The 24,088-nt window shown below is 39.5% G+C and overlaps 1 protein-coding gene across 6 annotated transcripts in view; it reads left to right on the top strand.

The window, feature by feature from the left end:
* LOC122539411 (serine/threonine-protein phosphatase 2A 55 kDa regulatory subunit B gamma isoform) overlaps positions 1-24,088 on the top strand; it is a 370,044-nt gene that overhangs the window by 200,127 nt on the left and 145,829 nt on the right. For all 6 annotated transcript variants that reach the window (XR_015753322.1, XM_043674219.2, XM_043674221.2 and 3 more), the window contains 3 exons: positions 6,327-6,424; positions 10,917-11,082; positions 19,342-19,454. Coding sequence is in view for 5 of the 6 variants with exons in the window: in XM_043674219.2 (XP_043530154.1) it covers positions 6,327-6,424; positions 10,917-11,082; positions 19,342-19,454 (377 nt within the window). In the remaining variant the exon portion in view is untranslated. The remainder of the gene's footprint in view (positions 1-6,326; positions 6,425-10,916; positions 11,083-19,341; positions 19,455-24,088) is intronic.

The raw sequence follows: 24,088 nt of genomic DNA, 5'->3' as shown, positions 1-24,088 counted from the left end.
ATTGCTGGAAGAGTAATGTTCATATTTATTTGGGGGGAGGGGGTGTGGGGAAGCAGACAATGTGGTTACAAATGAATGACAATTGTGGTTTGATTAAGTTGAACGTTTCGAATGCTGTTTTCTCTTCTACAGTCCACCTTTTGAGTGTTTGGGCTAAATTGAGCTCCGTTGTCAGAGCAATATTCTTTAAACCTTAATGGGATGTGGGCCTTGTCGTTGACCCAACCAGAATTTTCAAGAGGGCAAGTAAGAGTCAACACATTTATGTGGATCTAGATGAAGCCCATACAATGATGTTAGCTTTCATTTCTCAGAGGAACCATAGGAGTTTTTATGAGAATCGCCAATGATTGCTTTTAATTCAGATTTGCCATCTCCCATTGAGGGATTTGAACCCATTTCTTGAGAGCATAAGCCTGGATTATTAGCCCAATGACATTGTTATTTAGCCACTGCCTCTACATGGGCTATATTGGCAAGTTATCGTTTCCATACGAAGCTAAGCAGAATCCTGTCTTTTTTCAATGTCCAAAACCGTGCATGTGTGGTCTCTCGCACTCTCTCTTGCTCACTCTCTGACTCTGTCTCTCTCTCTTGCACTCGTGCTCTGTCTTACTCACGTGCTCTCTGTGTGTCTCTCTCGCACTCTCTCGTGCACACACACATAAGTGGGGTTCACAGAATACTTTTGTGTCCATACTGTCTCACAGTTGAAGAGGAAAGACCTGAATGCAGGCCAGCTGAGATCCACTAATCTGAGCTGGATATGTACTGATTTTCAGTGCTTTTCTCTCGACTCATCATGAACCATTGAGAGACCAAGCTTAAATTAAATGCTGAAGTCCGTGCCACTGAATATTAGAGCAGTGGACACGATTACCTCATTCTTTGACATCGCTTCCTCTGAATTAATTCAGTTCCTAAAGATTTGAAGGCGTGTTGATATGTGATACATTTAAACTGATGTAAAATTGAATGCGATGATGTTGCCCAACTAATTATAATTCCTGTACTTCTAAAAATAAATTTGAAGAACATCTATGATTGAGTTTGGCACATTCTGTCATTACAGCAAATGGATTTCATGTCTTTTTATTATGATGATGTGAATGATCATCTGTGCACATTTTGCAGATGACCTAGGTGTGATGAATTGATTTTGAATTCTAAATTAGCTTTTAATGGGGCAGTATTATCAGCATCTGGGTTTAATCTCTGTCATTTTGATAACTTCTCTATTCCTTACCTGCTTCATAAGAGAACAATATCCCTGATCTAATTACTCACCAGGAACTCCTGCAGGACTGTTAATCGGAATCAGATCCTCTAAATGATGATGAGATTTGCAATATTGCAAGAGAACAACTGCTAGTGTGTAAATGAGCGCAGTCATTGAGACATTATTGATAAAATGTGCCAAAACCATGTCTCAGTTGGTAAACTGGGTATGTAATAGATTGGCAATTATTATAATGGCTTCATTTAAAATTACATTCCGTTATTTCACAATCTGTGCTTTTTTCTTTGTTGGAGGATTGTGAGTGCAGGGCTGATAGTCTGGTCCAGTGTTGACTATTTTATTGTGTCTTGTGTGCTGATGTTTAGATGAATTTGTGTCTGTTCAGAAATATGGTCTTTTGAGGAACTGATCCATGTACTCCACAAAATTGGCATATAATGAAAACAGACACACTTGTGGGTGTGTTGGTGAGGATGAAAAATGTTAGTTTAGTGCTTTCTGAATGCCGTGGTTATCTCAGTGCTGCTGTTTATTCAGCCCACTTGGTGTTCGATTTGCACAGTGTAGGAAGTGCTTCTGTCATGTTGGACTTCTCAGACGACCACCTGTGATCACTGTAGTTGCCACTTTGAAACAGATTCTAAGTGCAGTGACATGTGAATATTTTGTATTTAGTACCAGCTGCAAGGGAACTGTTGTAGAGAGGGAGAAAAGAGGATTTTCAATGACTTTTCTGAACACCCTCCTGTTCTGGGGACCACCAATCTCTGCAGATGCTGAGCTGCTCTGTGCCAGTTGGTGATGCTGAAACCACATTAGTTGGGAAGAATAAATATTACATAATTCCTTTCCATTGCTATAGGTTTCCTTATTCCCGTCAGGAGCTTGCTGCCATTTGTCTCTACAGCCATACCATTTGACATTTCCACTTCCTGAACTCTGTCTGTCTGACCCTGAACCTATTCCTTTACACTCTTAGCAAGTTTCCTTTCAGTTATCCATGCTGCTTATTCTGAAATTCCTCCCTTTCAACCCCTCTAAGTCAGACACCTCTGTTTGGACCCTCTTCGCAATCCAGCTGTTGGATCAAGATTTTGGTCACGCCTCTCGAGTGCTGCATCCTTTTTCTGATTAGACCGCTACCAAATCTATCCACATGAGTAATGCTGTACAATTGAAAGTCATTGATATTATATATAGTGGTTATGACAGCAATGTTGGTTAGAATAACAGGACATGCCCCTACTGTTGGTCCAAATACACCAAGGGTGTTTACTGTCCTCTGGCACTGGATCTTAGTTTCATGTTTCCACAGAAGAACAGCACCTCTAATGAAACCCCTCTTCCCTGTGGTGTAAGGCTAGATTATCTGTTTAGGACGTGGTGCTGGGCTTTGCTAGACCTGACTGGTTGTGAACTTATAGCATACTTTTTAGAAACTACTTTTAATGCTCTTCTGAAAATTTTCACAGTCTTGAGAAGGGTGCTCAATATGTACTTGATCATTGAATTGCTTCCCCACGTTACTTCTGAATCTTGCTCAGCTAATCATATCTGCGTGAACTGCACGTCCTTTTGGTGTTCGATTGAGGCCGACTGATAATTGAAGTCTGTGACTTGTTAAACAAATGTATATTATTTCCAATTAGCGAAACCCATTCAGGTGCTTCTTCAATGAATCACACTGTGCCCATGTCCCTCACCTTTCCCAATCAGCAAAGCCACTGATTGAATTGCTCAATGATAAAGCACAAGTATAATTCCTAATGGCGTTTTCATGTCAGCTTCAAGGTAGTTCCTCATTGCATGAATCTGCAGGATGCTGTTAGAATTGACTCTTGTATCACTGAAAAATGCCAGCTGATGATTCATCAGGGAATTTATAAAATTATTTTTTGCAGTTTAAATGTGAAAGGGATGGTATACTATTTTTGTAACCATCAAAGGAGACTTGCGTGTATTTAATTATAGTTTACTTAGATGATGGTGTCACTAAACTTTAAAAAAAACACTTAAATGTGAAAATTGCCTTCAATTTTACGTTGCAATGTACCAAGATAGAAATGTGCATACGTTGGCTTTTGCAGCTTAGTTTGACAGAATTCTCTCCAAGTTTTCAGCACTCAGTGACTCCTTATAAGATCATACTTTGTTGAGAAGCAGGGAGGCACATTACATTCCTGAGAATGGATGCAAAAGCTGAGCTGTCACTCAACATTTTTCTCCATGGTTTTCCCTTTATTCCCTATCATGAAGTTGATGTTGTGATATTTGGCATTCCAAACTTGCAAAGAATCAAAATGCGACACATTTAATAATAGAAATAGAACATACAACATTACGCACAGTACAGGCCCTTCAGCCCTCCATGTGGCGCCAACCTGTGGAACTAATCTGAAACCCGTCTAGCCTATACTATTCCATTCTCATCCATATGCCTATCCAATGACCATTTAAATGCTCCAGAAGTTAAATAATAAATGAAAAACAAATCTCTTGTAGTCAAAGGACAGTAAGAAAAAGAGACTTTATTTCAGTACAGCAAAAATAAACAGCCTGCAAACTTATCTTCAAATATGCTTGTCTTATGAGGAAAGGTTGGACAAACTGGGTCAGAATCTATTGGCGTTAGATGAATGAGACAGATTATTGAGAGACAGATGATTCTGAAGGGAATTCAGAGTGGATGCTGAGAAGATGTTCCCCCCTTGTGAGAGAGTCTAGAGCTAGCAGATACAATTTAAACATCAGGGGTCACCCATTTAAGACAGATAGGAAGAATTTTTCTCCCAGAGACTCATTGATCTGAGGAATTCTCTCCTTGCAGGGAGCGGTCGAGGCATATTTTTTTAAGTTGGTGTTAGATTCTTGATTGACAGGGGAATCCAAGAGAATAATAGGGGGAGACAGGAAAGTGGAATTGAGGGCATAATTCCATCAGCCATAATATTATCATGTGGCATACTAAGCTTATGGAGCTGTATGGCCTACTGTGTCATTAATTTGTATGTATTTTCAACACTTTCACCAAGCTGGGCAGTTTAGTATCTCAATTGAGTGGTGTGATGTGCAAAGCAATTTCTTTTTCTCAGTTCCACAAATGCCAAATGATCCTGAGAGATATAAGATTATGTCTGAAACTTTTGTCCACATTGTAAAGTACTTGGCACTTGATGAAAGTAGCTGAACTGTTGATTTTGCCGAGAGAGATTCTGTATATAAGTGGGATCATTTATAGTTTTAGCCCATGACATGTTTCGTTATACTCTGTTTTTAACATAAAGTAGCACTGAGAACGTTAGTTAATAATCATGTCCACTTTTCTGCTAAAATCAAACAACAGAGGAAAATTTTTTATTAAATGGTTACAATTTCTGCACTTTCTCAACTCTGTTCTGTTATTAATAATTTCAATGTGGACATGTTCCTCTCTGCACCTTTCCCATTTTAAGTGGAATTCTCTAATTATCTGACATAACTTTAAAAAGAAAAGACTCAATCTAATATTATGTTTAGTTTTTGTATCTGGATGGATTATATACCTAAATTGTTAAGTCCATTGCAGGCTTAGTATGGGTAATACAATTAAGAACTAGACACACAAACTGTATTTCAGAGTAAAAACCATCTTTCTGGATTCTAAGTGCCACTTGATTTAGTGTTTTCTTATCTTCAACTGAATATTTTTAGCTTTTAAGTATTTTATAATCTGCCGCGATGTTAATTTTTAAGAGATTTGAATTTCTCATTGATTGCTGAAAGAATGATGCAACAAAATTTCATGTTTTAAAACTTTGATAAGTTACTGAAAAAGGCACTAATGACTAAACTTTTTATTTTGCTTTTGTAGCCAGCTTATACTTTGATTTTCAGAAATTCACATCCCTTTTGCACACTCATCACTGACAACACACTCCACAAATGGTAGACGTTTTATTATATAGTCCAGTTACACCCAGCTGCTGATGGATTTTTGTATTACCATGACTAAGTAGTAACTTTGGATGAATTTCTGTAGGCACTTGCATCATTTATTGGAGTGTTTCCTAAAGCTAATTTCAATGAAACTTCTCCCCTGGCCATACCATGGTGGATCTCCAGAATACTTAGATGGCTGAAGGATGCATCTCCTTGATTAGAGATCTCCCGTGAGAAGTTGGTCATGGTAGTTCACAAAGCCAAGCAGTCTCATTTGTCTATTGAACACTCAACTGTTCTCCGTGTGAGGTGATCATTGATTTTTAAGGAAGCCCGTAAACTGATCTCAAAGAAATAACTTCCTCTGTTCTCCTTCCCTTCAAGTGAAGCATGTTAACTTTGTGTTTTGGTTAAAATATGAATTAACTATCCCTGACCCCCCACTCTCTCCATTTTAGATGTGCTCGCAGCTCGGTATTTTTCTGGGAGACTTGGAATCTACTCCTGAAATTCAGAGCCTGAATGTTTCCAGCATAAATGCCTTGCACCTTCTACTCAGTAAAATAATCTTAGCCTTTTTTTGATCTTGAACATTTTCACCACTCAGTCAGACTCTAAATCATGACCTCTTTCATTCAATCTTAATTTTAAGGTTTAGATTCAAAATATAATCGTCTAATAACATCATAATTGCGACATTGTACAACTGTTCCTTATTTAACTTCTGAAAATAAATCTGCTGCAACCGATATGGCCAGAAATCTCTTATTCTGAAATTTAGTTGCCTCAAATTATTTTTAAGATGCTCAAGGCAATTGCTTTAGTCCAGTGCTTTGAGAAGGCAAACTTGAAAGATGCAATTTTTCAAAAAGAATTTCAACTAGTGCTTTGTAATGTTCCATCTCTGCTACATGCATCAGGTGAATAATTAACATATAGGTGGATTTTTTTGTTCATGCTGGTGACAAGGTGACCTAACCTCATTCCATAATTCAGAAAATTCCAAAGTCCAGGAATAACCTGATCCCAAGCATTCTGGATTAGAGAGGTTACATTTATTTTGAATCTGAAGAGATATTCAACTCTTCCTTGTTAAGTCAAAATAAGCAAAGTTGCTTTATAATTCTGTTTTAGTTTTATTTTAAATGCTTGTTTCCATCTTTTTCAGCTGATATAATTTCTACCGTAGAGTTCAATCACACTGGGGAATTGTTGGCTACTGGGGACAAGGGAGGTCGAGTTGTTATATTTCAGAGAGAGCAAGAGGTGAGTGTTTAGAAATTGTGATGTCACTTATAAAAGGACACTTTTTATTGTAATGAACTATTATGATAGGACATTCTTATCTGTCTGACAAGTTTCGCTATTACTTTCAGTATCTGTTGAACTTTCTCAGCTGGTAAAACATTTTCATTTATGTTGCCAGGAAAGTAAGTGGAGTAATTAAGCTACTCCTCCTTCATTGGGTGGATATTCAGAAGTACACTCATCCCCTAGTACCATTGTAAATGTAAAAAGCTGAAAGTGCTGCTATTGAGTATCAAAGCATTCTGATATAAGCAAAAGCAACATCATCCCAATAAAAAGTATGGATGCTGACAACCCGTTTTGTTGACTAACGTTGCTGGAAGGTTCATCCTATGTTTTACAGCTGTGTGAAGGAATCAGATTGTTTACCTGAATGACACTGAAACTGGAATTGTTTATCAAAGTCCAATTCCCAAATAGACGTCTCCTGTTTCGATGCTTTTTAAATGAAGAGCATTTTTTATTAGTTTCCTTCTAGATCTTAAAGTCAGCAATGGCAGAACATTTCTCCATTAAAAAGGGCCATTGCAATGGTTTAAAAAGGAACCGATAACCAAAACAACATGACAATGATTTAGCCATATCAATGGGAAATGGCTATATCTGACCTTGAATAAAATTTCTACACTACTCTCTCCTTGCACCTCCCCCCCACCAATGATTTTCTTTCCTTCCTTGAAGATGTGAAGCTTTTTCTTTGGGACATAGATCCACAGCCACTCATGCCCTTTTCGATTGTGTCATTCAGTATTGACTGTCAGTCTCTGTTTGCATCAGTTATCCCAGCTGATGTTGGTACTGGATGAGTCAGATTGCAGAATGACTGCAAAGATCATTTCTTTTCTTAAAAACTTAATGCAATGGTCTTTTGCTGAAGTATAAACACTCAAGGCTATAGATTATGGATCTAAACAATAAACAGAGGTCTGTTACTCAAAAGAAACAAAAACAAATCTAAACAAACCAAGCTGTTATACACATCACACTGTTTGAGGGATGTGTCCAAACAAAATTCCATCCATTCCTGAACATCACTTTATAGTTAGTCAAAGATCGAGAGCAATCTATCGTTTTAACTTAACTGCATTTTCTCAATTCTGAATTATGAAGACCTCCTCTTGAAAACTCACTGAACTGGGATCTTAAGCTTTCTCAGCTTTGAACAGCCAAAGCACCAATCATTTCTGGTCTGTAAATTTTGTAATCTAGAATCTTTTTCATTGAGGTAACATTGTTGATTGCTGTGAATGATCTGCTTTTGTAGGAAGAAACTGTACTTGTTTCTGACCTCAGTGCTGTTACAAGAGACAGGCAGCTGAACCAAATTGGCTTTTCTACCTCTGTATTCACAGCACTAAAAATTAAACCATCAAAGACCCCCAAATCACTCCAGTGGTTCTTAAGTAGACCTTTAAATAATCAATCCCAGACTTCTCAAATAATTAACTTCCAGGCACTGGGTTTGTATCTTAAACAAAAGACTTGACTATTCGGTAAAGACACAATAACTCCAGCAGAGAGAAAATTAAACAACATGGTAATCTAATTAATGTCAATGCTTTAAATTCAAAACATTTGTTTTCAGCCCCCATTCACAAAAGGCAGACTGAAAGCCAAACACAGTTAAGGGATAAGTAAAAGGAAATGAAAATTGGCCAGATTACTTAAATGACTTTCACAATGCATTGTTTCACAGGAATAGATATGGTCCACTTGGATGCTTTTCGGAAACGTTGATCACTGTCATCTTCTCAGTTTGTTGAGGCAAAGGCAATAATGCTTCTAACTCAGCTCCTACTCTTAAAGCTTCCGTAAGTTGGTATAGCAGATTATGCAGGAAGCTTTCAAAACTACTTGCTGTCTCAGCAGCAATCCAGAACCATCTCTCAGAAAACAACTTTATTCTGATTCAGCTCTGATCGACTTTACCTGAGGCCTTGATTAGCATTCAACAAATACCATCTGCTTAAACAAAGAGTCTCTTCCAGACTTGCTGGAACCAATTTCTAGATATTGCCTTCATTAATAGTCAACCTCTGCTAACCATTTAAATGCAGTGCTGCTCCTGGAGCTCACTGTGTCTGTTAGAATTTTTTAAGCAAGACTAACTTTGCAATGAGCCAATGGCCGAGCAAAGCTTGTTTATTCTGCTTTTTTGCCTTTTACCACAAGTTGTCCCAAGCTTCACAAGTCATCTCCAGCTCTAAATTCAAAATTGATAAAAGAATAAAAACGTGAGGATTCTAACACTATGGCCTCTTTTGAACTGCTAAAAGCTTTTGAACTAACTTTTAAAAATACGTGCTTATCTGAGCTTCTACTAAACTAATGGCTAGATTTTTCTTTACCTGAAGCGTAAACCCCCATAATGTAAACAGACTTCCGTTAATACTAGAGGGCATAGAAGGTGAGAGGGGAAAAGTTTAAAAGGGACCTACGAGGCAACGTTTTCGCACAGTGGGTGGTACGTGTATGGAATGAGCTACCAGAAGAAGTGGTGGAGGCTAGATTAGATTAGATTAGATTACTTACAGTGTGGAAACAGGCCCTTCGGCCCAACAAGTCCACGCCGTCCCGCCGAAGCGTATACCTCCCAGACCCATACTCCTACATTTACTCCTATACCTAACACTACGGACAATTTAGCATGGTCAATTCACCTAACCTGCACATTTTTGGATTGTGGGAGGAAACCGGAGCACCCGGAGGAAACCCACGCAGACACAGGGAGAATGTGCAAACTCCACACAGAGAGTCGCCTGAGGCGGGAATTGAACCTGGGTCTCTGGCGCTGTGAGGCAGCAGTGCTAACCACTGTGCCACCGTGCCGCTAGTACAATTGCAACATTTAAAAGATGTCTGGTTGGGTATATGAATAGGAAGGGTTTAGAGGGATATGGGCCAAGTGCTGGCACATGGTACTAAATTAGCTTAGGATATCCAGATGGCATGAATGAGTTGGACCGCAAGGTTTGTTTCATGCTGTACATCTCTCTGACACTATGGCTGTAATAGTCCAAAAACTGCAGATCTGCTGTTTAACACACATTGGTTTTAAATCATAGTTCCAGGAAAACTGACAGAGTTAAGTTTTAAACCTTATCACAAATCTCTATATGCCATTAGTTTGAAATTGAAACCATTTTTTAAAAAATGCCAAAATAAATAAATCACGTACCGTTCATCTCAAAGGGAGTCAAACAAACTCTCAAATACAAACTTTTTTGTCAGAATTAAAGGATTTTATTTAAGGTTTGCAAGATTGATTGATTTTATTTTTTGTTTTACTCTTTGCACTAACCCGTAAACCAAGAGACCTATGATCATCCACCAAGCTGCTGCTTAAATTGAATATTGTAAACTGGAAATGAAATCTCAACTCCTTATACACCAGGTTCCTGGAGTCAAATGCTCACAATCTCAATAGAAGGAAATAACTTAAAAACGTTGCAAGTTTGAAGTTCTCCCACAACCGATCTAACCATTACCAGATATAGTTGACCCTGTGATAAAGTTGATTTTGGACTCTTTGCTAAAATTATTTATTTTTCATTTATTACAGCTAAGTTAGCTCTTGACATTTTGACTCTAGTCATAGAGATGTACAGCACGGAAACAGACCTTGCAGTCCAACTCTTCCATGCTGACCAGATGTCCTAATTTAATCTAGTCCCATTTGCCAGGACCCAGCCCATATCCCTCCAAGCTCTTCCTATTTATAGACCCATCCAGATGGCTTTCAAATGGTGTAATTGTACCAGCCTCCTCCACTTCCTCTGGTAGCTCATTTCATACACGTACCACTCTCTGCGTGAATAAATTGCCCCTTAGGTCCCTTTTAAATCGTTCCATTTTCACTTGAAACATAAGCCCTCTAGTCTTGGACTAATGAAAAGGCACTTAATTTTGACATACCTCAAATTGGATTTGGTGAGTGGGGCTGGCAGGAAGGGTTTGGTGAATATTTTTGACCGTTGTTGAGTTTCTTGAACGATCAGAAATAGATGTACTGGGACAGCAGTTTCTTGGTGAATTCAGGACCAAGGCCAGTAACCACTGAGATTATTCCACTAACAGCCCCCCTCATAAACTGGCAAGGGTTTCAACCCCTTGGACATTTTACCTAGATATTGGTCCACCATTTACATTCCCCCCTTTCCCCGCCCCCCCCCCCCCCCCCCCTCCCCCACCCCCATAAACTTCAGGTTGAAAATATTTGACTTCTACGGGAGCATTTATGGTATGTAATACAGATAAACTTTAAGGCATCTGATTCCGACAAAAGCTCTTGCAAGATCATTTCGCAGTTTAGAGAAAGAAATCTTGTGTTTCCCAAAACGTCTGAATATTTGTTGACTCATTTTGTTTCCTGTTTTTCCCTGCACATGCCCACATCCAATCCATTGATCTCCTGCTTCTGATTTAAAATTAACTCTTCCATTTCTTTTAGACAAAAAACCAGCCTCACCACCAAGGTGAGTACAATGTTTACAGCACCTTCCAGAGCCATGAGCCTGAGTTCGATTACCTAAAAAGCCTGGAAATTGAAGAAAAGATTAACAAGATCCGCTGGCTGCCACAACAGAATGCAGCCCACTTCCTCCTGTCTACAAATGGTGAGTGAATATACACTTTTTCTCCCTAAACACTTCTCATTTTAAAATGCCTCTTGAAAACGTAATCCCTGATCATATTTCAGCTCTAACTCTCCTACCTGTAACCTCCACACCACTACCAGTTATCCCTCTCTCTCTACTTTGTGATGAACCTTTCGACATTTACAGGGGAATGCTGCTGTGATAATGCAATTTGTAAACCATCTGGCAAGGATAAGGGAACCAGCAATTTATATTTGATGCTGTTGCAAAATAAGAAGAGTTAAACTTTTTTTAATAATAAGGAATATACATAATGGCTATTATTACAAACATAGGAAGAGCTGAACAAACTGGCTCTGGAGAGAGAAACTGAGGTCATGTTTCAAGTCAAATATAACTGATCCTCAGAATTGAAGAGGGCTGAAAAATGATAGTATTTATGCTGTTAAAGTGTGAGCAAGTGGAACAAATGGTGGAAATACACCAATCAAAAGACAAAGGGAGTATGAATGGTATTTGAGGAATGACATCGAGACCCAATAGTCACTAATGTTAGATGCGAATAGTAGAATTAGGCCAACTCTGCTGCGAACATGCCTATGCATAGAATACAAATTAGAGGAGAGAGGTATGTTTAAAAAGGCCAAGTTATGACTGCACTATGCCTAAATTGTGTTAAAATGTTTATATTTTGGTGTGGACAGTAAAACAATTAAAGATTTAACTTTTTTATTTAACCATTGTTTTGGACCAGGCCAGCCCCGCTTATAACATTTCAAAAAGGTAGCCCAGACACTAACTTTATTAGTTGTTTTAAGCAGGTGTAAAGTGGATATTGCAGAAGTGATGCAGCTGGCCCAACCATTCAGTTTGAAACAAAACAGCATTTATTTACAGGTGAACAAAAGAGAACTGAATATAGAATAATAAATTATCTGAGAACCCAATCAACATGAAAACACAACATTCCATAAACATCCCCTTGGCACAAAAGGTAAATCCTACACTGGTTCTTACATGAGAGATCTGAGAGAGAGAGAGAGAGAGAGGGTCAACATGGAACTACTGCTTTCGGTCCCCAGCACTTGACCAGCAACTACAAACAAAACAACTTGCTCAAACTAAACCAAACCCTGAACTGGAGAATTGTCCGCTCACCTTTCATTGTACAAGTGTTTTAAGTAGCTGTTTCCAGACATATTGGAACGGCTGCCTTTACAACCCCTCTGGGGGGAAAAAAACAAAGAAACTTAGCCTTGTTAAAAGAGCAATATCGGCACACCAGATGAAAGGGCGCACCCTGAAGCAATGTGTTTTTAAAAAAAACTGCATCCCAGAACCTTTGTTTCTGAGAAATGTAGGATTATAGGATGTGTCTCAAGAAGAAACATTCACAGGTAACCTGATTGATAGTCCAGATTAAAACGTTTGCAAAATTACTAAGAATTCAGGTTTCCTCTGTTCATTGATATCGACCACCCTGTTTAACAACATTGCATGGAAGCTGACTTGCCCCAGTCATGAAAATGAAACAAAGAACTGTAGACACTGAAGACATGAAACAAACAAAAACAGAAATTGCTGTAGAAACTCAGTCTGCAGAGAGAAGACAGAGTTTATATTTCAAGTCCAGTGAGTCTCTTTCAGAATTTATAGCAGTTAGGAAAAGATGGTTCTTATGCTAATGACAGGGGATGGAGGGGGGGGGGGGTGCGGAGCGAGGATAAGGAGTCCAGCAAGAGAGAATAAAAAGAGTAGGCAGACAAGGGATTGTTGATAATAATAAACCAAGGAAGAAAGGAGAAGCTAAATAGGTGATGACGAGGGACGTGAGTGGGTGAAAGTGGGTTGGTTGTGTTGAAAGCAACCCATGCCAGGACAAGACCTGGGGTTTGGTTTGGGTGTGGGTAATTGTCATGGAAAACGGTGTCCATACTCTCTAATTTTTTAGCACTTCACTCAATCCAATCTCTTGTAATCACTGTTCACAATGTGATCTCTTACATTGGGGAAATGAAATGCAGACTGGGTCACTGCTTTATGATTCCTGAGCTTCCATTACCTGCCACTTCAAAACACCACCAGCTGTGTTTCAGGCCTGCTGCTGTGCTCCAGCACGGGTCAATTCAAACTGGAGGAACAGCATCACATCTTTTGCTTGGGGACCTGACAGCCTTCAAAACTCAACATTGAGTTTAACCATTTTTAGAGCACGAACACCACCTTCCATTTTTATTACCCACCCCCCACATTGAAACTTTTCTGCACAGCTACCCCATTTTTAATTACTCATAATCCCCATTATCACCCAGCTAGCATTCCTTCCTCCTTGGTCTACTATCAACAATCCCTTTGATTTACTATCTTTTTATCCTCTCTTGCTCACACTCTCTTGGCTCTTCTTCCTCCTGTCCCTGTGCCATCTTTATAGCCCTCCCCCACCCCCACCCCACCCCACCCCAACAAACCCCATCATCAGCACATATGATATATTTTTCCTAGCTGTAATCAGTTCCAAAGAAGGGTTACTGGACTCAAAGTATTAACTTTTCTTTCTCTTCACAGATGCTGTCAGTCCTGCTGAGTTTCACTGGCAATTTCTGTATTTGTGTTTCATCAATCATGACTTGTATGATCAGGTGACCTATGAAATGCTTGTGAATTGACCCAGATGACCCCACGTTTCAGCAGTATTACAGGTAGACCCTCTCAAAAGCAAGAAAACTGGAGCTGACCAATAACTGGACTCTTCTGGAATGTGACATGCAACTATTTTTTTAAACTTACCTGGATATCTCAGCTGGATGCGACATGATGTCAGGCTTGTTACCTGCTTCACTGCTTGCATATTGGTCTGTTCCTGCACTCTGTAACCCTTGGCCCCACCCAACTGGATTGGCCTGAATCACCACCTGCCTGAATTGCCTGACCCAAATCCGGTGCACATTCAGTCCCAAGATGGTACTGAATTTCTTTAACCTATCTGAGGTCAGACCAAAATAACATTAGATGAGGCAAAACTGTGTTTAATTCTTAGCCTGCTTTGTTCAATGCTGAAAGTGTTAAGCAATAAATATATCTGCACACTTTAACAATGCTGATTATTCCAGCTCATTGTAAAAATAATGACTGTGCTAAGTTGCTATCCTACAGTTAAACATCTAACATGACTTAAATGTCATGCTTTCTTAGTACCTAGGTTGGAAAGTTCTCTGCTTTTTGATTCCTGCCAGTGGGAGTCCTGTGCTGACTGCTTCCTCGAGCTTAGTTCCAAAAGCCAGATCGCCTTGTTGATACCTGGCTCCTTTTGACCCTTACTTTTCCAATCATAGGATTTTTCAACACAACAGACAAGGTGTCTTTTCAATTAACCTTGTCATGTTCACAAGTCGCTCATGGTTTTGTCTCTGGAGAGAAACAACCTGTATCTTTAATCTGATGTTCCTTTTCTCCAATTATGGATGCACATGGGTTTTGAAAATGTGGCTTTTAAATTAGTTTTATTTCCAAATCTTCAGAAAATTAACCTAAGTGAAACATTTAAGTTGTCAATGGACAAGCATATGGACGTACATGGATTAGTGCAAGTTAGATGGGCTTCAGATTGGTATGACAGGTCGGCGCAACTCCGAGGGCTGAAGAGCCTGTACTGCGCTGTAATGTTCTATAGATCTGGATTTAGTGGTGATTTGCTGTAGTAAGACACAAGGTTGTGTTTGTCAGATGCAAATTGTTATCAACTGGTAATGTACACCTCTTACTTTTTTTTTCTGCTGTGTTAAAGAGTGAGATACTTATTATCAAAGTTACATACGCATTAAAGTAAGTATGAGGAAAACTTAAGAATTTAACTTCCATTAGAATGGCTTTTCAAAATTGTTTTCATTGAGCATTTTCCCCAATTAAGTAACATTTGTATGAACAATTTTTAAAATGAAATAAATTAATTTTGAGAGGAATACAATGATGCTTGCCGAAAGGAAAATCGATATGTTTCTCAGTGGCAGGTAGGGTAATAGTATTAGATTGATCAATATACAGATGCTTGTTGGAATTTCTATTTGAGCAAGTGCTAACTATTCACAATATGAGCAGAAACACTGGAATGTTACTCATTGTCACATTAGTGAGTTTAATTACATTTCGTCTAGTTTATTTTGCCAAGATGCAGTTCCCATTTTGTCACATCCTCCTGTGATGTGATTAGAATTTAACTATAGCCACTACCTGATAACAACAGCATGTGGATTCCTTGAGTCTGTTTAGATGCTAAATCTTCCCAATAGTAAAAATTAATTCTAGCTGGATCGAATTTTAAAACTACGTTTCATTCCACAGCTTTTTTTGACAAAGGAGATTGGCCAATGTTCATCTTTAGCAGATAAAAATAAAATTGCAACAAACTTTTTGACACGTCCTTCCATTCTGAGGCAGTTATTGCTATTCTAATGATGTGTGAATTAACCCAAGGTTTCTGTTCATTATTTGAAGAGGTGTAAATTGTCCTAAAATATCCTTTTAACCAAAATTCTATTTGTTCTACTTACTCTGGATTTTAACAAGTGGAATTTAGGTGTTCCAAAATATTTTAGAATAAGTGTAGACCAGACATTTTATATTGCCTCATTAGTCTAGTTCATAACATAGTTTTGGTCAGATTACCATAAAGTAATGAACAATTTCTCTTTCAGAGTCCAGTAACTACCTCACTACTTAATGCCTTACACTTCTATTCTGCTTTTCACAATCATTTGAAGTCTCAAAACATTTTAGAATTAATGAAGTATTTTATGAAGTGTACTCCGTGATGTAATGTAGGAATGAGAGACTGAGGTTTGAAGTAAATATTAAACTGGGATTGGAGCGTAGAAATTAATACCCTGCCCTTTTGCTAACTTAGTGAGAGGGTGCCTTTAATTGGGCAGAAGGATGGCAGTTGGGCATTTTACTCTTACGAAATTACCACCTCCACCCTGATGGAGAATGTGATGAGGCCCTAACTCCATTCTCCAACAGTACCCTTAAGGATGGCAAATAGCTCACTGGTGAATGAATTGTTTCTGGCTTTGTGGTACAGATGAGACAGTGGGGTTGCTTGGAGTTCAAACCTCTCATTGAGAGGCATTCAGTGTTTGATAGCCTGCTGAGAATGACTAAACAGATTTTTTTTAATATGTTAAGCAGCTGTATTAAGGTGTGCCATTATTGAAATTCATATATAATGTTAATTCTGAAATCTCAGTAGTTATTTTTCAATTACTTTTGCATTCACAAAGCAATTGTGCCCAAGGAGGGAGTATAAATGTCATGAAACATCACAGACAAGCAGTTTACGCCCTTTAATTGTCTCAGCTGTAAGATGTTTATCAAAGAAAAGCAATTTGTTTTTTCCATTAAGGTTTAATAACAATGTTAAAGATCATTATTTTACACAAGATGGAATATCCTGTGAACTTAATCAAAGTTAGTTTTTGATCAGTTGTACTATTGCAAGAAAAAAAACCTGTTTATATTTTTCACTTGTTCATGCTTCCTGGAGTTAGTCGGATGTAAAGATGTGTCATGTGGCCTAAGCTACAGATGGCCAATTATCATTCTAATTATGATTATGTCCCTAGTCAGTTGACTAATGTAGTGGATGTAGAAATCATCATTAATTTAGTCTGCTGAAGTTTTTTGAATTTAGGACTTCCTAACAGCAAGAAAACAACTGTTCATAACTGAAGTTACTCGTGCAGTGTATTTAACAAGGTTTTTGAAGAAACATTATTGCCATTTTGGAACATTTAAAGGATACTTTAACCTGATGGTTACCCCAGAAAGTGGAAGAATGACTGTCAATGGAAATCCAATATGGCAGAGGGTGAAGAGAGTCTCTCTCCTCGTCCATCTGTTTGATGGCTGTTGCATCTGAAGTATTGTTTCATGAGACCTGTGCTGCAATGGAGCAACATCTTATGAATCAGCGCTGTAGAATGCTTGGAAGATAATGAAATAGAGTTGAAAACCACAGCTGATGATTGTGGTCTGTAGTGGTCTCCAGCGAATAACTGTGGCTATCTGTGGCACAGTCTATTTCTGGCCCTTTTCATGATTTGAAGCCTAGAAAGCTACCTTACACTGCTCCGCTGTATCATGGTCTGGCTTTTATATGAGGTGTAGCTTGCTTTCCCTTTGAATGCTGCCTTCCATACGTTGGCACCTCAATATGGCATAGGATGCCTCTGATAAACCATCTTCATGTACTGTGCAGTACTTAATGGTTGCAGCAGTGGGCCTGTCCACTGACTCCTCTACAGTTGCTCCATGGTCTCCTCCAAACCAACTCCAACGCCTGGAACTCCCACTCCAATCAGCTTCTTTACCCTCTGGGTATTCTTTCTCCAAGAGCTGCTGATCAATCAATGGTCTACACACCACTAGAAACAGCAGCGCCACTTGTAGCAGTGGTCAGTGATGGTACTGCATGTGGCCACAAGCTCCAGGATTGCCACTGGATCCTGGACTGAGGCAGAATTGACAGAGCCGATGGAACCATCAGGTTCAAATTTCCTTTAAATGTTCCAAAATGGCAATAACATTTCTTCGAAAGCCTAGTTTGTGGGCGGCACGGTGGCACAGTGGTTAGCACTGCTGCCTCACAGCGCCAGAGACCCGGGTTCAGTTCCCGCCTCAGGCGACTGACTGTGTGGAGTTTGCACGTTCTCAGCGTGTCTGTGTGGGTTTCCTCCGGGTACTCCGGTTTCCTCCCACAGTCCAAAGATGTGCAGGGTCAGGTGAATTGGCCATGCTAAATTGCCCGTAGTGTTAGGTAAGGGGTAAATGTAGGGGTATGGGGTGGGTTTCGCTTCGGCGGGTCGGTGTGGACTTGTTGGGCTGAAGGGCCTGTTACCACACTGTAATCTAATCTAATCTAGTTAAATACAGTGCATGAGTAACTTCAGTTATGAACAGTTATTTACTTGCTGTTAGAAAGTCCTAAATTCAAAACATCAGCAGACCAAATTAATGATGATTTCTGCAATGAGGAGATTGAGTGAGGATGGAGAGGAGGAGGTGGTACAGGGTCCTTGCCCTTGGCCAACATGAACCTTGGGCTCTAGGTTAGAGTGGTGCTGGAAAAGCACAGCAGGTTAGGCAGCGTCCGAGGAGTAGGAAATCAACATTTCGGGCAAAAGACCTTCATCAGGATTTTCTTGCTCTTCGGATGCTGCCTGACCTGCTGTGCTTTTGCAGCGCAACTCTAATCTAGACTCTGATCTACAGCATCTGCAGTCCTCACTTTTGCCAACATGAGCCTTGGACAGATCTCACTGTTGAGTATGCCCGGTGCAGGAATAAGGGTCTTGTGTGACTAATCCCGTGGCAAAAGCAGGGATTGTAAGTAGTTTTTTTTTGTTTAAAATTACCTCCCGACTGTTTTACAGTACATAAAAAATATTTCCATCCAGAATATCTGCACAAGCAGAAAAGTTATTTAAACCTCTGATCTTTACCTGAAGCAGAAAGCAGTTTTTGAAAGTTTGCATTAGTGGACCCAGTAGTTAGGATCCTATGGAGCAATGTGGCATAGATCACGAGGTCAAAAGAAGACACCGTTATGAACATAAAGAGATTGACTTTAGGGTGCAGTGAATCTTTTTACAGAATCTTATGACCAGATTAATAAACTCCCAGGCGGGAGAGTTAGGGAGAAATTTGTGCACAAACATTTGCAGGTGTATAATATTTACTCTGTCCCTCTCGCACATTATCCTTCCCGCTTTGTGGTGCACTCGCTGACTCATGCTTTCTCACTCAGGCTCTGTTTCACTGTTGTTTACTTGCTCTCTCCCTCACCTCCAGAGCTTCCAATTGATGCAGTAGAACAGTCTCGAAACATGCCATTAATGGCTGCAATTGGCCACCCACTGCTTACACTCATATGGGGCAACTCACCCCACCCCACTCCCTCCCCTATTGAGCCTCCCCAGAAATGGGATGGAGACAGGACTGTGCTGGGAAATGGTGTACCAGTCACAGTTGAAAATTCTCGGCCTGTTCCTCTTCTTTCCAACTTTTGGCCGACTTCCAAACCTTGTGTTTATTTTGATCTCTGACTCATTCAGTAGAATGGATAATAAACATCAGTTTCGATGGGTTGTTCAACGCAGACATTTTAAACAGAATGATGTACTTGTGAAAAGAAACAACATAACGTCTGTATTTTCAACTCTCACCATTAAATGGTTTATCACTTAAAGCTGACATTGTCTTTTGTCCTTTTGATTTCCATAGATAAAACGATTAAATTATGGAAGGTCAGTGAAAGGGATAAGAGGCCAGAAGGTTATAACCTCAAAGATGAAGAAGGTAGAATGAAGGATCTATCCACAGTTACAGTGCTGCAGGTGAGTGGGGACTTCCTGAAGTCAATTTGAGCTGATAAACAAGTGGGTGTAATGAGAATGTACATCCTGTGTATGTGATGTTTTTAAAAACCTGGTGGGGACCAGTTGGGAATGACAGTGTTCCAATGTCTGGAAACCATCCTGAAAATCCTAACCAAACACTGCAATCTGCCTCTTACATATTCCTCCCATTGAATGATGAAAACAAACTGCAGAGCAGAATGCAAGTTCCATCATTTTGGCTTGTTATAGAGAATTGCTTTTATGAAAATGTGTTGCAAATGTTCAGAACTCAGTTCATTATAGATGCTAATGAGGAAAATAAACTCAAAACTGATGTCACAGCATTAGTATAAATAAAACAGCCATTTGAGACTTATTTAAATCTCACATTTTATACAATGTGGAGTTATAGAGATTGAGGTTTTGAGTATAAGCTTTGTTAAAATTGCATTGTTACAACTTTTGGACTTGCTTTACCTGTCTTGTGATCAGCATTATCTGTCCCATAAACAGTCCTCAAATGCCCTATGATCTGAACATTGCTTTGTGTTTGACATCAATACCATGGCTTAGAAGCAATACCAATATTGCCCCATAATAATCAACCCTTCTGACCATTGTTGAAAACAATGTGCATTGCTTCTGTTTTTCAGATGGTCATCCAAAAAGAATGACAATGACATAAAGCCGCTGGCTTATTTTGCAAGAGAGGAACTCATGTACTACTTGTGGCAAAAATTCAGTCAAGAATGTTACTATTCAGTGTATCAAAGAAAGTACCAAATCATGCAATTTTCTGTTTTCATCTATTTTCATTGAACCAACTGCCACTTATCTCTAAGATAGGAAATCCTGCTATCATTGAGTGTTCCAAAGATTTGGCTGCTGCTGAGGGACAGCGAAACAAAGGTTACGATTCGCAGATATGAATGACTGATCTCTGAGCTCTCTCCCAGCTCTCTGGCGAAGTGTTGTTCACTGAGCTGTCAATCAAACGTCTTACCTTGAATGGGCATCTTTCTGTCTACTGTGCAGCAGCTGAGGCAGTCACATTGTATTGAGGAGAAAGTGAGGACTGCAGATGCTGGAGATCAGAGCTGAAAATGTGTTGCCGGAAAAGCGCAGCAGGTCAGGCAGCATCCAAGGAACAGGAGAGTCGACGTTTCGGGCATAAACCCGAAGGATTCCTGAAGAAGGGCTTATGCCCGAAACGTCAATTCTCCTGTTCCTTGGATGCTGCCTGACCTGCTGCGCTTTTCTGGCAACACATTTTCAGTCACATTGTATTGCCAGATATCCCTGAATGAAAACCACTTCAGTATTAATGATGCAAAGGCCTGCTGTTGTCTGAAAATTAATATGCTTGCAAAAGTATTCAATTCTGTAATCGCTGTAATAACAACTGATTCGTCTTTTAAAAAAATGTCTGGAATGCTTCACACTCTGGGAGAGAAAACTGAAATGTTACCAACAGTTTTAGTTTGAACAGTTTTTAGCAAAACTACATCAAAATGGATTCCAGTGATGATGGTAGGTTTTGTCTGAATGCGAATGGTCAGCACATTTTCAAGAAACATAGAAATCTTGTTTGATTAGAACTTTAAGTAGTTTGAAGTAAATTGGAAATTAGATTTACAGAAATGCCTTTTCTCTTATTTTGTTAGAGTGCTGAACAAAGATCAGTGCAGCATGAAGTTGTTGGCTCTGTCATTCATTGGCATTTAGAAGAACAAGAGATGATCTTATTGAAACACACAGGTTCTTGAGGTATCTTGACAGGATTGTTCCTGAGATGCTGAGTAACTCTGCTTGCAAAAACAAAAACAGAAATTGCTGAAAAAACTCAGCGGTTCTGGCAGCATCCGTGGAAAGAAATCAGAGTTAAGGTTTTGGATCGAGTTACCCTTCCTCAGAACTTGTTAATTGTAGGCACAGTTTAAAAATAAGGTATAACAAGTAGGTGAGAGGAATTTCCACTTTCAGAAAGTTGCTAATCTTGGAATTCTTAGGAATATGAAAGAGCAATGCAGGTTGGGTCAGAGAATATAGCCAAGGTTGAGTTGGACAGATTTCTATTGATGACTGAGTTGGCAGTTTTGAGGGGTGATAGGAAAGTGACGTTGAGACCACAGTCAGATCAGCTTTGATTGTTTTGAATGGCAGAGCTAGGTCAATGGGCCAAATGGTGTGCTCTTAGTCCCATCTCTTACATTCTTATGATGCAATAGTTTTGTATCTTAGTTTTAAAAAAGCACTTATTTGTTCACTCCGGGAGATTTACAAAAAAAACAGTATCTTGCTTTTAAATTAAATGTAATTATATATATTTGGGCGGCACGGTGGCACAGTGGTTAGCACTGCTGCCTCACAGCGCCAGAGACCCGGGTTCAATTCCCGCCTCAGGCGACTGACTGTGTGGAGTTTGCACGTTCTCCCCGTGTCTGCGTGGGTTTCCTCCGGGTGCTCCGGTTTCCTCCCACAGTCCAAAGATGTGCAGGGTCAGGTGAATTGGCCATACTAAATTGCCCATAGTGTTAGGTAAGGGGTAAATGTAGGGGTATGGGTGGGTTTCGCTTCGGCGGGTCGGTGTGGACTTGTTGGGCCGAAGGGCCTGTTTCCACACTGTAATCTAATCTAATCTAATCTAATATTTGCAGAATGAGGACAATATTTTTAATACACGTTGACAGTGATAGTTCAGATTTTTGCAATACTTTATTGGTCAGAGTATTCAGTACAGGAGTTGGGAGGTCATGCTGCGGCTGTACAGGACATTGGTTAGGCCACTGTTGGTATATTGCGTGCAATTCTGGTCTCCTTACTATCGGAAAGATGTTGTGAAACTTGAAAGAGTTCAGAAAAGATTTACAAGGATATTGCCAGGGTTGAAGGATTTGAGTTATAAGGAGAGGCTGAACAGGCTGGGGCTGTTTTCCCTGGAGCGTCTGAAGCTGAGGGGTGACCTTATAGAGGTTTACAAAATTATGAAGGGCATGGATAGGGTAAATAGGCAAAGTCTTTTCCGTGGGGTCGGGGAGTCCAGAACTAGAGGGCATAGGTTTAGGGTGAGAGGGGAAAGATATAAAAGAGACCTACGGGGCAACTTTTTCCACACAGGAGTGGTATGTGTATGGAATGAACCGCCAGAGGATGTGGTGGAGGCTGGTACAATTGCAACATTTAAAAGGCATTTGGATGGGTATATGAATAGGAAGGGTTTGGAGGGATATGGGCCGGGTGCTGGCAGGTGGGACTAGATTGGATTGGGATATCTGGTCGGCATGGATGGGTTGGACCGTGCTGTACATCTCTGACTCTGACTCTAATACTAGTTTGGAAAAGATTATTATTAATTCTGTGCATTACTTTGTTTTGTACATTTCTTGATTCTGCTTCTATCTGGTTTGATGGATGATGTGGCTTGAATTGGTTGGTGACAAGAAAAGAATGGACAGATCACTTAGTTGCAGCAAGAGGTTAAAATAATTTTAGCTATCTTTTAACATTGCCAGGATTAAAGGATTGTAGATCCTTTTTGTGCTCATGTTTGGTGGTATACATCTTTATTAATAAAGGCAGAGCAGGTTCCATATCACATCAGTTGTCCTGTAGGTTTTTAGTAACTGAATGAATGATAGGTTAGTGTTTCAGGGGAAGGCTCTTTTGAAGGATTTTACCTCTTGAATGATGATCTTGCTGTGGTGTGTAGAACAGTAAGAGCCCAATTTTCATGCATAGGTTGGATCTCGTCTCTCAAACACACTTCATGTGAAAAGGAAGTATAATTCACACAACATATTTAACAAAAGACCTAAATCCTTTCAATAAGGTGTAAATGTAGACACCCATTTCACTAGCCATATCAATCAGAGAGAGTTCCGTGTTGATGAACATTTGAGCATGGCCTCTTGCTGAGGCAAGTGATGACAGGTGGTTTTGAAACTTCATTAAACATTCAAAATGGGTTCAGCTGTAATAAAAACGTATCTGAAAAAAAGGCAAAAAAACTAAGTATTGAAACTGAAGAAATAGTTAACCTGTGTTTTTGCAACAGCATCACATGTCCTGTCAACAGGAGCAGTCCAGGAACAGATGGGGTTTTTTTTTCTCTAAGTGAAAGCTGTGAAAGGTTTTTTTTTTAAAAAACATATTAAAACGAACTCGAGGCACTTAATTCACTTCAGATTATTGTGCTAATATCCCAAGCAGTGTTTTCTTTAGTCTTTAATGCCTCTGATCCAGTGTGTCTGCTTAAATGATCACACCTTGACTTTTCTAATTCAGTTGCCATTTGGGCAGCCTCATGAGGGCAAAATCAGACCTCTCTTTGGATTTCCGATTCCTACACAACCCACCTACACCAACTGTCGTGTCTGGCATGCAAACTTTACCAAATTCCCCTTTTTTGTACCACGACATTAGATTCCCAGACCTCCGACATTGTTCCCTGGACCTCTCCTCATAACAACCATTGATTAGCTATTCATCATAATTCAGCTACAAATCATATATAGTCTATGTTTAAAATAACCAAGTTTTGCTTAATTTAGTTTGTATTTTTGTTTTACTGCAGTTTTCAAATAATGGCACTGCATTTGAAGCATTCTGGCTGCCTTGTTTATGTTTTCCAT

This window comes from Chiloscyllium plagiosum, unplaced genomic scaffold (genome assembly GCF_037043375.1).
Source record: "Chiloscyllium plagiosum isolate Xiang-an unplaced genomic scaffold, Cpla_swu_hap1 HiC_scaffold_36, whole genome shotgun sequence".
In the NCBI taxonomy this organism is placed as follows: domain Eukaryota; kingdom Metazoa; phylum Chordata; class Chondrichthyes; order Orectolobiformes; family Hemiscylliidae; genus Chiloscyllium; species Chiloscyllium plagiosum.
Note: the sequence above shows the minus strand (reverse complement) of the source record. Positions and strands in the feature narration are given on the sequence as shown.